Below are 15,709 nucleotides of genomic sequence, written 5' to 3'. Positions count from 1 at the left end.
TTTTGCAAATAGAATTAACCTTGGTTGAAATTATTTTAGTTCCATATCTTGTTTACTCATTCTCATTTCATTCTAAATACAGTTTTGCAGTTGTATTTGAGATCTACTTTGATTTTAGGCCAAAACAATGTGTTTTCAGTTTATTTAGACTTTAACTACTGAATTTTGAAAGCAGTTTCTGAGCTGTCTTAAGTCATGCTCAGTTGAGGCATTGATTTCATATTTCATTCTCACCAAAACTCAATTTGGGATATTTTTCTGTGCTAATCCATCAACTACATTTTTGTCTTCTAGGCTCAGGACTCTTACCAGACCCCTCAAAACCCTGGAATAGTTCCTAGACCCAGTGAACTTTACTACAGTAAAATTGGACCTGCTTTAAAAGCAGTGGGGCTTAGTCTTGATGTGTCACGTCGTGACTGGCCCTTGAACGTCATGAGGGCTGTTCTGGAAGAATTGATGGAAGCAACTCCCCCAAATCTCCTTGCTAAGGAGCTCTGGTCATCGTGTACCACACCAGATGAGTGGTGGAGAGTTACACAGGTGAGTTATAAGAACTATTTTACATAGCAGAGGTTGTGGTTTTAATGGGATGAGGGGCAACAAATGCCTGAGGTGTGGTACTTGTGAGTTTGGAGAGCTGCTGTGAGTTTGAAATGTTGGCAGTTGTGCATCTGGAATTAAAACATGGGTGTAGACCAGATAAGTCTACATTATTATATTAGAATTACCAGCCTAAAAATGAAAACACTTGTAAGATACCATCAAACAACAAATAGAAAACTGCTTGAAATAAGTTGGGCTTGATTTGTTTTTACAGTTACACTTAAAATAATGTTTTAAGATGGTAGTCAGTCCAATGTGTTGGCAGAGGATTCCCACAAATAATTTTTTCCTGAAACTCTCTTTTAAGTCGTATGCAAGATCCACTGCAGTTATGTCCATGGTTGGCTACATCATTGGTCTTGGAGACAGACATCTGGATAATGTTCTTATAGATATGACTACAGGAGAAGTTGTCCACATAGATTATAATGTTTGCTTTGAAAAAGGTAATTTAAAAAATGCTCTATGTTATTCAAATAAAAGGTTTTCTTTCTTGTTAATTAAAAGAAACAACTTAATTTTTTATCTTAAAGGGAAGAGCCTTAGGGTCCCAGAGAAGGTTCCGTTCCGAATGACGCACAACATTGAGACTGCACTGGGAGTGACAGGAGTGGAAGGGGTGTTCAGGCTTTCTTGTGAACAGGTATGGTAGGAGATTTGAAAACTGAGGGCCATCACTGGCCAAAATTCTATCTTAGAACTTTTCTGTTCTACATTCTACTGCTGCCTTATAGAGCCTTCACCTTTCTGCTGTGATTTTAATTGGACTTTAGCTATATCCTCTGGTAGGTATTTAAGAAACATGGAATTGTCTGATAAAAGCACATGCAAGTAGTGGTACAACTAAAATTTAGGGTGAAAGGGGGACTTTTAGTTACAGATTAAAATATTGTGTTTTTCCTGAATTTTTTTTGAGATGTTTTGCTTGCCCTCTTCCTTTGGGACTCATCCTGTATAAACATGACAGATATATTTTTAAAAAGAAAAATGCCCTGAGGAAGGGAGATTTTTCCTCCTCAAGTATCTGCGGCTTGTGCATAGAGTTTGTGTGGAAGGCTAGATCTTCCTACAGACTTAGCTGCATTTGTACCCAGGTATTCTTCCTGTCTCTGTAGCAGTTACAGATTTCTGTGCCTACTCAAGTACACTATTTTTCATCTAAGTTTCCACTATTCTACAAGGATAACAGAATCAGAATGAGTCTGTTTAAAACACGATGCAGGTCCTTCATATTATGCGGCGTGGGAGAGAGACGTTGCTTACACTGCTGGAAGCTTTTGTTTATGATCCACTGGTGGACTGGACAGCTGGAGGCGAGGCAGGATTTGCTGGGGCTGTCTATGGTGGTGGTGGCCAGCAGGCTGAAAACAAACAGAGCAAAAGGGAAATGGAAAGGGATATTACAAGGAGTCTCTTTTCCTCAAGGGTGGCCGAGATAAAGGTGAGTTTACTACAATAATTTGCTGCTTTTAAACCATAGTACTCTCTGTGCTTTCATTTAATTTATTTGAATTTTGGGAATGGGAGAAGATACGGTCATATATCAGCAATAGTTCATTAGTTTTATTGTGATAAATTGAGTTTTTATAGGCTGGTGTTTATATTGAACTCACAACTATTTAATTTTCAGTTTCTGCATGCTTAATTTTAAAACATGTTGTAGTGTTTTGCCTGAATCTGGGCTAGGAGACTAAAAATAGAGGTTTAGAGAGCAGTTTAAATAAAGAATCTGTTTTGATTTGGCAGTTACAGCAGTGGAAACAGTGCTAGATGAATGGCATTGTTGAAGGGTGAAGTTCTGCCATATCTTACTTTCTCTTGCCAGTTTGATTTTGTTCAGTTCACTAACATCTGTGTCTTGATTGCAGGTTAACTGGTTTAAGAACAGAGATGAAATGCTTGCTGTGCTGCCAAAACTGGACAGTAGTTTAGAAGAGTACCTGAACCTGCAGGAACAGTTAACAGATGTAGAAAAGTTGCAGGGAAAACTACTGGAAGAGATAGAATTTCTGGAAGGTGCAGAAGGAGTGGATCATCCCTCCCACACACTTCAGCACAGGTACAGAGGAACCAGGAATTCTGTCAAGAGTCTTACAGTTCAATACAGATGGTGTTCTAGCAATGTACTTAGGAGTTAAATGTTAGCTATCTGTGTATGAGTGAATAGCTGTGTAAAAGCTGCTCTTGGAGTAAACAGGTCACTCCTTGTACAGAAGAACTACTGAAACCTTTTCCTACTGAATAATTTTATTTATGTCCTGCACCTCATACTCCATCAGTATAACCTGTGCTAAATGTGGAACTTGGCCCTCAAGGCAGGAGAGGGGAATGTTCTGAATGTGGTGGTCCCATCATAGTAATCCACATAAGGGTACTATTGAGAAACAGTGCAAACATCTTCTCTTTAAGTTTCTAATTATTTAAGTTATTTTTGAAGGGTTTTTTTTTTTAAATTATGTCAGAATTACATTAATAGACACAGGCATTAATTATTTTGTAGGAAAACAATTAATTAGGCAACATTGTTAGTTTTATGTAATTGGTGAGAGCATGTTCATTTCCTGGTTAGCAGTTGTATTTTTCAATGTTGTTCTGTATTCTATAGTGTTAAGTATTTTCTTTCTTGTAGTACTGACTTGTTTCTGTGGCTTCAATAATTCAGGTATTCTGAGCACACACAGTTGCAGTCCCAACAAAGAGCTGTCCAGGAAGCCATCCAGGTGAAGCTGAATGAGTTTGAGCAGTGGATAACCCATTACCAAACTGCCTTCAGTAATTTAGAGGCAACGCAACTCGCAAGTCTGCTCCAAGAAATAAGCACACAAATGGACCTAGGTACAAAAGAGTATTTCTAGGGGTGGTTTTAATGGTTTGAAAATAACTTGAGTTTAATATCAGGAGGTGTTATGAGTATCCTCTAACTTTAAAGGTAGTGATCTGTATGTAATGAATTAAAAGAAAGAGGCTTCTTCAAAGCGTGATTTAGAGCACTTCAAGGTTTCAGTGCCAAGCTGTCTGAAGGAACTTATCTGTCTTACCCTACCTGGGTGTGAGATTCTCTTGCCTTGTGCTCAAAACTCTCAGTATGAATTCTCTATGCTTCCTTTATCACAAGTTTAAAAAAAAAAATTGAAAATGTGTTAATGCTCAGTATTTTTATGGTATAAAATGTGTCTTTATTTTATTTATAAAGACATGTCTTTATTTTTAACCTTTTTTCTTAAAAGGTCCTCCAAGTTATGTGCCAGCAACAGCATTTCTGCAAAATGCAGGCCAGGCACATCTAATCAGTCAGTGTGAGCAGCTGGAAGGGGAGGTTGGTGCTCTTCTGCAGCAGAGAAGATCTGTGTTACGTGGTTGCCTGGAACAATTGCACAACTATGCAACAGTAGCTCTGCAGTATCCAAAAGCTGTGTTTCAGAAGCACCGAATAGAGCAGTGGAAAACCTGGATGGAAGAACTCATCTGTAACATGACAATAGAACGTTGTCAGGATATCTTTAGGAAGTAAGTTGACAGAATAACAACTTGTTCAAGGAACATAATTTTTAAGCTACTATCCTAATTTTATCATTAAAATAAATAATTTTGCAAGGACCCATGCAATTATAAAGCTAGCTAATATTAAGTTGTAATTCCAGAAATTTGGAGTAAATATGAAAAACTGCTTTAGAAATACTGTTCCAGAGTTTAGTCCGTGTACTTCAACAGGAAAATCAAGTAACACTGTCCTGTAATGATCAAAGGGAAAATTCACCTTTGTGGCTTCAGGGTAGTGATAATTTGAATTTTAGAAACTTCTAGTATTTAAAAATTAGTAAGAAAACATTTTTTAAAATCTAGTCGATTTTCAAGCAGTTTCTAGTTCTTTTTTTCTTCTAATGGCAGGCTCTTTCAACATTATTATTATGACTTGTGTTAAAGATCTAGATTATATTTGAGCATTTCCTCTGAAATATTTCCTTTTTATCTTCTATTCATTCTTTACCTCGAGGACAGTTGTTTTCTGTCTTTGCAAATAGTGTGGAATACGGTGCATTTTAGGACCTTATAAAAGCATTGTTAGGGTAGTCATCAACCTCTTGTGGCCTTTAGAGTTGAGGAGTAGGTGCTATGGGGATGGTTCAAACAGTGGCATTTTTCCTACCTAGAGAGCAGAATGCATTTGTTAGCAGGTGAGAAGGGGTGTTGAGTCAGTGTGCTGGTGCTTTGCAGGTACGAGATGCAGTACGCTCCTCAGCCCCCGCCCAGCATGTGCCAGTTCATCACGGCCACCGAGATGACGCTGCAGCGCTACGCGGCCGACATCAACAGCCGCCTGATCCGGCAGGTGGAGCGCCTCAAGCAGGAGGCCGTCACTGTGCCCGTGTGCGAGGAGCAGCTCAAGGAGATCGAGCGCTGCATCAAGGTATTCCTCCATGAAAACGGCGAGGAGGGCTCGCTCAGCCTGGCCAGCGTCATCATCTCCGCTCTGTGTGCCCTGACCAGGTGAGCTCCCTGCTGCGCCAGTCCTGTTGGACACCACGCCACAGGGCATGCAGTGATGGAATTCTGTGGAGAGTGCCACAGCAGGCACGTTGTCTAAGTGTCTCCGTTCATCTAGGCGCAACCTGATGATGGAAGGTGCAGCGTCCAGCGCTGGGGAGCAGCTGGTTGATTTGACTTCCAGAGATGGAGCCTGGTTCCTGGAGGAGCTTTGCAGCATGAGTGGGAATGTCACGTGCCTTGTGCAGCTGCTGAAGCAGTGTCATCTTGTACCCCAGGACTTGGATATTCCAAACCCCATGGAAGCATCAGAAGCTGTTCACTTAGCCAATGGAGTATATATCTCTCTTCAGGTGATTCTTTTATGTTACTTTTCCCCCCATCTTTCAAAGCTTCAGCAAAGTCATTCTTACTAAATTCTTCCTTAATGGGTTAAATGTTTGTTTATGATGCTGGTGAGATTCTTTTATAAGTCTTGCTCCTGATCAGTATATTTGATTGACCTGAATAGATATTTGCTTCTGTAATTTATATTTTTATTGGTTGAAAGAAACCATTTTGATCTATACATGACAAAGTATAAAGACTGCTGTCAAGTAATAACCATGAGGAAGAGGTTGGTATCAGCTTTATAAACACACCAGCTTAATGTCTTCTTTTCATTTTTCTGTTCTGTTACTGGCAGTCCAGAACAACTTCCAAACTGTTTAAACTGTCTTCTTTCTGTTTTCTGCTCCTGCTAAACTTTGCTTATTTTTACCTGAACCAAATAGTTTCAAATTATCTCAGAAAACCTGTTGTAGAGGCTTCTGTCTCCAGTGTTGGGAAGGAGAAAAATGTGTTTATAATTTTGTGGTTCAGAAATGTTTCTGCATTAGTAAAACAAACAAAAAACCCATGAGGGGCAGTCTGAGTGAAGTATCTGCTGAAGACTGATGTGGTTAAAAGCTGTGGCTGGTTAAATAGGTTTTTCAGGCTTTTGTCTCCATTGTATTTTATTTGAGAAATATTTTCCTATCAAGCTACATAAGTGCATTTGGATTTTCATCACTTTTTTTCCTTCTTTGAAGTTGCAGCATTTCGGCAGTGTTTCAGAAATGTGTATGGCAGCAGTTTCACTGCATTGCAGTGGGGATCTTTCACCCACACGTCGTTGTCCTCCCTGTGAGCTCAGATAAAATGTGCTCACTGAGCCCACTGCTCACTGGGCAGTCAAGATAACCACTCTTTTTGGTGTGTTTCATCTCCTTTTGGAGAATAGAGCACATTGGTTCTTTCTGTAGCTGTTTTTAGCCTTCTGCTGCAGTCTGCCTGGGGGAAATTGCTCTGTGCCATTTAAGATACTCTTTTTCTTTCCTGCATTGATTTCTGTGGCAGAATTATCACTATTTGGCAAGTTTTTGCTACTTTGTCTAGTTCAATCAGTTTAGCAAATCATAAATTCAGTAATTTAATTTACTCATTTATGTAATGGAAAAGAAAAGCTGACAGTGAAACCAGTTCACGAATTACGAACTCTGCCCCCCAGGCTCTGCTGAGCATGGCTGTCAGGTATTGCTGCTGGTGCTGTGGAGATAATTGTTGCCTCATTGCTACAGATGTCAAACCTTTGGCTTTGTACAGGGTTTAATGTATTCCTGATTTCTTCAAAGTTAATCAAAGAGTAGACTTTTGGCTGACCACTGTTGTGTTATATTTTAGATGTTGTCTGCTGCAGGGGGATGTAGTACTGAAATGACAAAAGATGTTGCATGTGATGCTTCTTGGGAGGGAAAATTTCTTACTTTTTCATACTTACTTCCCAACAGGAATTGAACTCAAACTTCCGACAGATCATTTTCCCTGAAGCACTTAGGTGCTTAATGAAAGGAGAGTATACTTTAGAAAGTATGCTCCATGAATTGGATAATCTTATAGAGCAAACAACTGATGGAGTGCCTTTGCAAACGTTGGTTGAATCTCTGCAAGCCTACTTACGAAATGCTGCTATGGGTATAGAGGAGGAGACACACACTCATTACATTGATGTTGCAAGGTAAATCACCTTTTTTTTCCAGTTTAGGTGTGAGAGGGTGAATACTGAAGAACATTAGTTTGTCTAAAATTTTTTTTGTTTGATAGACAGGCTTTTCTTGCCCAAGATTGCCTTAAGCAGAGTGCAGGGTGTAAGGTGTGTGCTCGTTTCCTCTCTGTGTTTGTGTGTTTATCCACATGCATACACAGAAATATGGAGCTGTGGCGGTTCACATTTATATCTGCTTAAAGCTGACTTTTGGTAGTTGTGATTTGATATTTGAAGTTAAAGATGCTCAAAATAGGAACTAGTTTATTAGTTTGTGGGAGGAACCTGTGAAAGGAGAGCTTGTAACCATGGCACTCCTCATCAGGAGGTTTGATGAACAGCTTTGCTTCATGAGTCAGTGACTTGACTAAAAAAGCAAACTGAGACAAAATACTGAGCAAACAAAGACTTGTGCATCCTGTAATGTGGGACAGTACATTCCTGGGTAGGTGCTTGGTACAACAAACCAATTCAAACTCTTCAAGTGGTGTTTCCCTTGAGCCAGTTGTGGTGGCTCAATCAGTGATACAGTGAATCTATGGAATCAGTCAATTTAAGAAAATTCTGTTTATTGTGGACTAAACAAAGCCATGTAAATTTTCTTTCTTTTTTTTCTTTTTTAGGGTACTTCATGCTCAGTATGGTGAACTGATTCAGCCAAGAAATGGTTCAGTTGATGAAACTCCCAAAATGTCAGCTGGTCAGATGCTTTTGGTAGCTTTTGATGGAATGTTTGCTCAAGTGGAAACTGCGTTTGGTTTATTGATTGAAAAGGTATGGATTTGTTCTTTTTGGAGTACTGTTTGAGTCAGAATTAGGAAGCCTTTCAAGCAAACCAAACTAATTGATTTCTTTTTACATTGCTCAGCTAAACAAGATGGAGATACCTCTTGCTTGGCGTAAGATTGACATAATTAGGGAAGCCCGCAGCACCCAAGTGAACTTCTTTGATGATGACAATAATCGGCAAGTTCTGGAGGAAATTTTCTTTCTGAAGAGACTGCAAACAATTAAAGAATTTTTCAGGCTCTGTGGTACCTTTTCTAAGACACTGTCAGGTAAATAAATGTTATCAAATATTCAGTGTGCCTTTATCCACTTCTCATCCTGTTCAGAAGAATGTAAAATGGTCACACTTGCTGTAAACTAAAAATGAATTCCCGTGCTTTTGCTGTGTTTGTAAGTTGGGTATTATTCTTCTGGATGCATCAATTGTTTTGTTTGTAACAAAATACTATTTCTTTCCCTTTAAAAGGAATCAGTTCACTTGAAGACCAGAATGCAGTAAATGGACCTGTTCAAATTGTCAATGTGAAAGCTCTTTACAGGAACTCTTGCTTTAGTGAAGATCAAATGGCCAAGCCAATTAAGGCTTTTACAGCAGACTTTGTGAGGCAGCTTTTAATTGGCCTTCCCAATCAAGCTTTGGGACTGACCTTGTGCAGTTTCATCAGCGCTCTGGGTGTTGATATCATTGCTCAGGTAGAGGCTAAAGACTTTGGAGCAGAAAGCAAAGTTTCTGTGGATGATCTGTGCAAGAAAGCTGTGGAGCACAACATCCAGATTGGCAAGTTCTCCCAGCTGGTGATGAACAGGGCCACAGTGCTGGCCAGTTCCTACGACACGGCCTGGAAGAAGCACGACCTGGTGCGCAGACTGGAGACCAGCATTTCCTCCTGCAAGACCAGCCTGCAGAGAGTGCAGCTGCACATTGCCATGTTCCAGGTGAGAGCCAGCACAGGCTGGGCATTTCCACACTGGGTCTGGGAAAAAGGAGCATGAGTTGGTGTCTGAGCTCAACAAACGTGATATTTTGTTGAATAAGTTCTAAGGTATTTTATTGGACTTTAAGGTAATTTGGTTTTAATTATGTGGTAAATATATAAGGAGCAGTGTTACTGCTAGCTTTTTTTGAAGACTAGCTGCTTTACAAAAAGCAAATTCTGCAAGTTACAGATTTTTTTTAATCAATACATGTAATTTTTTTCAATAACCATTAAGGATTTTTTTAGAAAAAGGTCATTCACTGACTTTCTTACCAGCAATGCTGTCCCATTCTCCCCCTTTTTCTCAAACAGATTATGGCTTTAAGGGAGGAGATGGCTTAGAGCAGAGGATATGAGTTGCTGAATGTCATTTTGTACCTTTTCTTCAAAGTCTTAATGCATTGACTGTCTCCTTGCTCCGCTGTTATCTTCACTAAAAATACAAATAGCAGCAGTATCAGTCCTGAAAAATGCTCTTCTGAGGCTTTACATAAATGCCATTTACATGGGTATCCAGTTATGTTGTACTATCAGTGATCTTTATTTTATAGTGATTTTTAGGTTAAAGGACAAGGCTTTCCCCAGGTCAGTTAATAAACCATTTCATAGACTGGTAAGCAAAATTGTCTTGGTTTTAATGTATCACAAGTGAATTGTTTCTGAATATTGATGGATTTTCCTTTAGATTAAAAAAAAGTACGTAAATAACTTCTAGTAAGTTAGTGGACTGATTAATGGTGTAAAAATCCAAGCCAGCAAAACATAATTTGCAACTACCTGTATAATTTAAGACTTTTGAATGATTTAGAACTTTGAGCTGTTCTGGTACTGTCTGACACACAGCCCTTTAAAGTGCCCTTACTTACAAAGGGTACCAGAGCACTGGAATTGCTGCTTGTGATGCAAAGCATTTTGTGCTGAGCAATATTGATCATCAAATATTGCTGTTACTTTCTTAAAGTGGCAGCATGAAGATCTCCTCATCAGTCGCCCCCAGGCTATTTCTGTCACTCCTCCACCTCGTTCAGCAATTTTAGCCAGCATGAAAAAGAAACTTCACACGCTCAGTCAGATTGAAGCGTCCATTGCAACGGTCCAGGTATGGCTGTTTTGGGGAGGGTTGTTCAGCAGCACATCAAAATGTGACTGACACAAGCTGCAAAGTCATCTGCCAGCTTCAAGCTGCATTATCTGGCTTGCTGTCTCACATAAATGTGGGAGTATTGTCTCTTACAGTCTGTCTGATGGATACTGTAATATTGTTTTATTTTGCTGTCTCATCCCAAATGTTCTCTTTGGAATAGCAGTAAATCTCTGTGAAGAAAAATGTAAATCTATGAAAGTACTTTTCTTTCTGAAGGCACCTTTTCTTTAAATTTGTCTGCCTTAGATCATCCTTACTATTGTTTTTGCTACCTAAATGTCAGAAGTTCCCTTTGTAGAAATGGAAAAATTATTTTTTCTGTGTTGAGGTTTGTGTGCTGTGGCTTTACTCAGTATTTTAGATTTTCTTTGGTGGCAGTAATATGGAATGTTTGTTTATTAAATACTGCTTAGCTTACTGAATTTTAATTTCCTTTTTCAGTTGGGAAGGTACCGTTTATATTTTTTAATTTCTTGAACTATTTGCAAAATAATGGAGGGACTCCTATGATGTTATATAATTCTTAGTCTAAAATCTGATTACTTTGGGGTTTTTTTGGCGAGTTAAAATCTAGACAGGTAGACTTTCTATAACAATCAAATCCAGTTGTGATATATACTGGAAATAAACTTTTAAACAGCATAAACTAATATTTGTCAATCATGAATGCCACAGTATTTTACATATCTAGGCATAAGAAAGTGTCTGCCTGTGTTATATATGTATGATTTATTTACAGTAAGGCTTGGAATGGTGTGTATCAGTATGAATTATCTATATGGGTTTTTTCTTTCCCAATGCAGGAGAAGCTAGCAGCACTTGAAGCAAGTATTGAGCAGCGTTTAAAATGGGCAGGAGGTGCTAATCCTGCACTGGCCCCAGTCTTGCAAGATTTTGATGCCACTATTGCTGAAAGAAGAAACCTTGTACTGAAAGAAAGTCAAAGAGCAAGTCAGGTACTACAGATAAGTAGTACACATGAGTGTGTTCACTCTTCATTTCCTACTCAAGGTTTATGTCAAAGATAATTTTCTGCTCTGCATCTAAAGAGCACACATAGATAACCAAATACTTCTGGGAATCCCACTTGAAAGCAATAGGAATAATCTTTGTGAGAATTGCTGCAGAGTTGGATGACCCTGCTGCTGTACCACAGCAGTATCTGTGTGTTTAAAATCCTCACTTCAAAGCACATGAAAAAAATGTTGTTTGGATAATAGACAGTTGAAGTGGAATAATTGTTCTCACTCTTGCTTTGATTTTCAGGTCACTTTCCTTTGCAGTAATATCATTCATTTTGAAAGTTTACGTACAAGAACAGCAGAAGCCCTAAATCTTGATGCTGCACTGTTTGAACTCCTCAAACGCTGTCAGCAAATGTGCTCCTTTGCTTCCCAGTTCAACAGCTCCGTGTCTGACCTGGAGCTTCGCCTGCTGCAGAGAGTGGTAAGCACAGGGACAGCAAAACATGACACATGAGGGAGTTCTCAGTTTTGTCTTCATTCTCAGTGTTATGTATAACTTCAGATGAAGAGTTTATGCTGTCAGTTAAACACTTGGCTGTGCCATTGACACAGCAAGAGAATTTTATCTCTGGGTATGGATAAAGAAATGTTTCTGTTATTTTTAGGGCACTGGTCTTGAACATCCTATTGGCAGCTCTGAATGGCTTCACTCAGCTCACAAGCAGTTGACCCAGGAGATATCTACACAGAGAACAGTACAAACAGAAAGAGAACAGCAAATAGAAACAGTTTGTGAAACAATTCAGAATCTGGTGGATAATATTAAAACTGTGCTCACGGGTCATAACAGACAGCTTGGAGATGTCAAACATCTACTGAAAGCTATGGCAAAGGTATGCCTGAAACATCCTTACATTTCTTCCTCAAACCTATGTCAGTGCAGTTTCAGAAAAGTAACAGTTGTAGCTTTGTGCTTTGTAAAGTACCTAGAAGCAGTAAAGTGTTTGTGCCTACAGAGTTCAAGACAAAGTTCGTGTTTAAGAATTCATAAAACTTTCTGTATTAGCCTTAGCAGGCTTTGGTTGAACTGAACCTTTTCTCTCTTGGCAGTTGAAGCATTGTGTTTATAAATCCTTTTTGTTCTTAATCTTTAAAATAATTTATAATTTAAAAATTTATTTCTTCATACAAAACTACTGAAAAGTATAGTTATTTGTAATCAAATGACAAACTGAAGGACTGAAAGGGCTAAGACATGCTTTCCTTTATTCTCTTAGCCAAAGTATAGCAGTTGACCTTTTTCACATCTTGGTTGCAGGATGAAGAAGCAGCTTTGGCAGATGGTGAAGATGTTCCCTATGAGAACAGTGTTAGGCAGTTCCTGGGTGAATATAAATCGTGGCAAGATAATATTCAGACAGTTCTGTTTACATTAGTTCAGGTTATGGGTCAAGTCCGCAGTCAGGAACATGTTGAAATGCTGCAGGAAATAACTCCCACCTTGAAAGAACTTAAAACACAGAGCCAAAGGTAAGAGAGTTACCTTGTCTCACGTGAGAAAAGGCATTTTGCATAACCTTTCATGTAGCAGGAGCACATCATGGGGCACATACTTGATGATCTTCTTAGAAGTCAGAAATCTTCTTGCAAAATTTGAATTAATTTAATTTTTGGGTTTTCAATAAGTAGTTGCATGAGTATTTATCAACTCCATTATGTTTCCCAGTGTCTACAATAACCTGGTGGGGTTTGCATCACCCTTAGTCACGGATACAGCAAATGAATGCTCCAGCCCAACTTCAGCTGCTACATATCAGCCAACCTTTGCTGCAGGTAATACTTACAAAAGTACAAACATGAAACCACAGAAACTGGTATTAGAGAGGGGATCATAGCTCTTACTGAACTTTGAAATGCAGACAATTTGCTTAATAAGAATAAATTCTTAGCAGCGGAATAAAACTTCTTGTTTATGAAGCAAAAGAAATTAGAAAATGGTAAGATTGAAAACTGGTGCAGAATTTAAAATGCAGATTAAAAATGCATTTGGACTGAAAAACTGATAGCTCTATATGACAGGCATTTCATTGTGCTTTTTCTTACCTCTATAATATGCTATTATTTTGAAGACTTTAAGCACTTTTAAACTTTCTTTACAGCTGTACGTAGCAATACAGGGCAGAAAACTCAGCCAGAGGTGATGTCACAGAATGCAAGAAAGCTAATTCAGAAAAATCTTGCAACATCAGCAGATACTCCTCCAAACACAGTCCCAGGAACTGGCAAAAGTGTTGCTTGTAGTCCCAAAAAGACAGCCAGGGACCCTAAAACAGGAAAAGGTAAATACAAACCTGAAAAAAACCAACAAGCCTACCACTGAAAGCAACAAAAAAATACCTCAGTGGGTTTCTGTGCAGGAATGTCAAATTGCACTAACTTTATTTTGTACCTGTAGCTGTGCAGGAGAGGAATTCCTACGCAGTTAGCGTGTGGAAGCGGGTCAAAGCCAAGTTAGAGGGCCGAGATGTGGATCCCAACAGGAGAATGTCTGTGGCTGAACAGGTGAGTTGACAATAAAGTTCAGTACTGATCCTTGCTTTAAATACACTCTGATTAGCAGGTATGTATGGTGAAGTGTGCCTTCAGGGCTGAAATCTGTGAATGGGGGGTTCATTTAGGGGTGGGAGCTATTGCAGTGCAAACCAAGGTTGCTGCTGCCTTGCGTTGCTGCCTTTTTTTTTTCCTGTTGCATGCTTTTGTTTCTCATACAGGAGGTTTATGTAAAACCATAAATTAGATAAAACTGCCTTTTGTCTGTCAGTAAGCTAACATTTGTTCCACAACTGCTGATAGCCAGGGAGAACAGGAGATCTGTACAGCTGCCCAAGGGACAGAACTTGTCTGTGCTCACTAACAAAACCACTCCTGTCTCTGGGCAGGGGAGTCAGGGGATACAGTTGTCCACGTCTGTTTGAGAATACTTTCAAGATAGGGGCTGTGAATGAGATATGGGATTTTTCTTTTTTTTTTGCAGTACAGCTTCCTGTTTCTTATGTGGACTGCACAAAGTTATGTCTGCAGTTACGTTAGATTTTTTCAGTGAAATATTTGCAGGTGGCATTCGACAGTAAATTCTAAGATCACTGGAGTACTTTTAAAATTCTAGCTTATTTTTAATTCCTTGTTTGACCTTTTTGATAGGTTGACTTTGTGATTAAGGAAGCAACTAATCTAGATAACTTGGCTCAGCTGTATGAAGGTTGGACTGCCTGGGTATGAGTAGGGAGACAGCAGCTCGGTCTGGTTCAGCGAGGTCAGACATCCACCAGAATCAACTCGGCCTCAGGCATCCGTAGCCGCACCACAGTCGGTGGTGATGCATACTGGGGCTTAATCTGAGGAAACCTAGGAAATCTCGGTGCACTGGGAAGTGAATCCTGCAGGATAGCTGCACTCAGGGATACGCTAAACACAATGGTCTGCAACCCCCACGGTCAAGGGTGAAAGCTCACCGCTTGAGCAACACGGTTTGTCTTTCTGCTACGGAAGAACTGCAAACGTGTCTGGGGGTCAGCTGCAGAAAGAAATCAGGATGCTACAAACGGCAGAGTGATTTGGAACTCAATTCCACCTGACCCTGTGAACAATTCAGGAAACACCGAACCCCGTTCAAAGAAAAAACAGAAAAATGGGGCCATGAAGAAATCACAGCAAGGGCAGATTTGATGCATTCAGATTCTTGTTCCTCTTGTTACGTGGCAGCAGTGCTGGTTGAGTTGACCAGTTAGTACGGGAAAAGGCTACAAAATGTAAACTTCAGAAATGGACTGAAAGCAAAGAGCTGTACATCAGATACACGCTGCATTGGAAGAACTTCTGAGATAGAAGAAAAAGCCTTTGTTCTCTTCTCCCTTTCCTCTTTCCTTTCACTCCTCCTTCCCAGCCTCTCCTTGCATACACCCCTCTTGGCTTATTCTTGTAGGTTAGGCGTACTTCCAATATGCTTTTTATTTCAATCCTTCTACTTTTCACAGTTTAGTCAAATTAACAACTTAAATTCTGTTTGGTAAACAATTTTTCCAAAAGGTCTGGAAATATAGAACATCAATGATTACTTATGAGTTGGATGGTCAAATGCAAAGTGTAATTTTGGTTATTTTAAAGTCATTTTTGTGATTCTATTATGTACAGTTTCTCAAAATTGTCACTGTGCATTTAAAAGTAATGATTCCTACAGGCATTTGATTTAATGTGCACTTCCCTCTGCTTGCAGTGTACACTTTTTTGTAATTCAAATTGTCCCTCCAATCTCATTCTACTGTGATTGCTGTAGTTTCTTTCGTACTACGTAGCTAATCCAATGTAATCTTTACCTTTTTAAAAACCAGGATAGAGTATCTAGTAGAGTTTTACATTGTTGATGACAGATAAACAATAAAGTGATGTTCTGGTGGAGGTAGAGTGATATGCTTTTTACTTCATTTTCCTAATCCTTTTAGTTCACACTTGTAAATTCTAGTGCTTCACTTCACAGGGGTATACATATAATCCAAGAAATGAAGGACTCTCAAATTTTTGTTCAACTAGATCTGTAAAGATTTCTGCAAAGTAGTTTTCCTTTGCCATGTTTCTTCTATAGATGGTTGTTCAGTATTGCATCCATAGGGAATCTTCCACCAAG

The 15,709-nt window shown here is 39.2% G+C and overlaps 1 protein-coding gene across 1 annotated transcript in view; it reads left to right on the top strand.

The window, feature by feature from the left end:
* SMG1 (SMG1 nonsense mediated mRNA decay associated PI3K related kinase) overlaps positions 1–15,483 on the top strand; it is a 56,879-nt gene extending 41,396 nt beyond the window's left edge. The window contains exons 42-63 of the mRNA XM_033073749.1: positions 295–543; positions 914–1,052; positions 1,140–1,249; positions 1,829–2,047; positions 2,475–2,665; positions 3,269–3,441; positions 3,834–4,113; positions 4,822–5,094; positions 5,210–5,444; positions 6,900–7,126; positions 7,777–7,927; positions 8,022–8,211; positions 8,409–8,878; positions 9,881–10,018; positions 10,867–11,019; positions 11,330–11,509; positions 11,694–11,921; positions 12,347–12,558; positions 12,755–12,861; positions 13,188–13,367; positions 13,484–13,590; positions 14,230–15,483. Coding sequence (XP_032929640.1) covers positions 295–543; positions 914–1,052; positions 1,140–1,249; positions 1,829–2,047; positions 2,475–2,665; positions 3,269–3,441; positions 3,834–4,113; positions 4,822–5,094; positions 5,210–5,444; positions 6,900–7,126; positions 7,777–7,927; positions 8,022–8,211; positions 8,409–8,878; positions 9,881–10,018; positions 10,867–11,019; positions 11,330–11,509; positions 11,694–11,921; positions 12,347–12,558; positions 12,755–12,861; positions 13,188–13,367; positions 13,484–13,590; positions 14,230–14,307 — 4,290 coding nt within the window. The 3' untranslated portion in view covers positions 14,308–15,483. The remainder of the gene's footprint in view (positions 1–294; positions 544–913; positions 1,053–1,139; positions 1,250–1,828; positions 2,048–2,474; positions 2,666–3,268; positions 3,442–3,833; positions 4,114–4,821; positions 5,095–5,209; positions 5,445–6,899; positions 7,127–7,776; positions 7,928–8,021; positions 8,212–8,408; positions 8,879–9,880; positions 10,019–10,866; positions 11,020–11,329; positions 11,510–11,693; positions 11,922–12,346; positions 12,559–12,754; positions 12,862–13,187; positions 13,368–13,483; positions 13,591–14,229) is intronic.
* The last annotated feature ends 226 nt before the right edge of the window (positions 15,484–15,709 follow it).

This window comes from Catharus ustulatus, chromosome 16, assembly GCF_009819885.2.
Source record: "Catharus ustulatus isolate bCatUst1 chromosome 16, bCatUst1.pri.v2, whole genome shotgun sequence".
In the NCBI taxonomy this organism is placed as follows: domain Eukaryota; kingdom Metazoa; phylum Chordata; class Aves; order Passeriformes; family Turdidae; genus Catharus; species Catharus ustulatus.
This window is presented reverse-complemented; position numbering and strand designations above follow the sequence as displayed.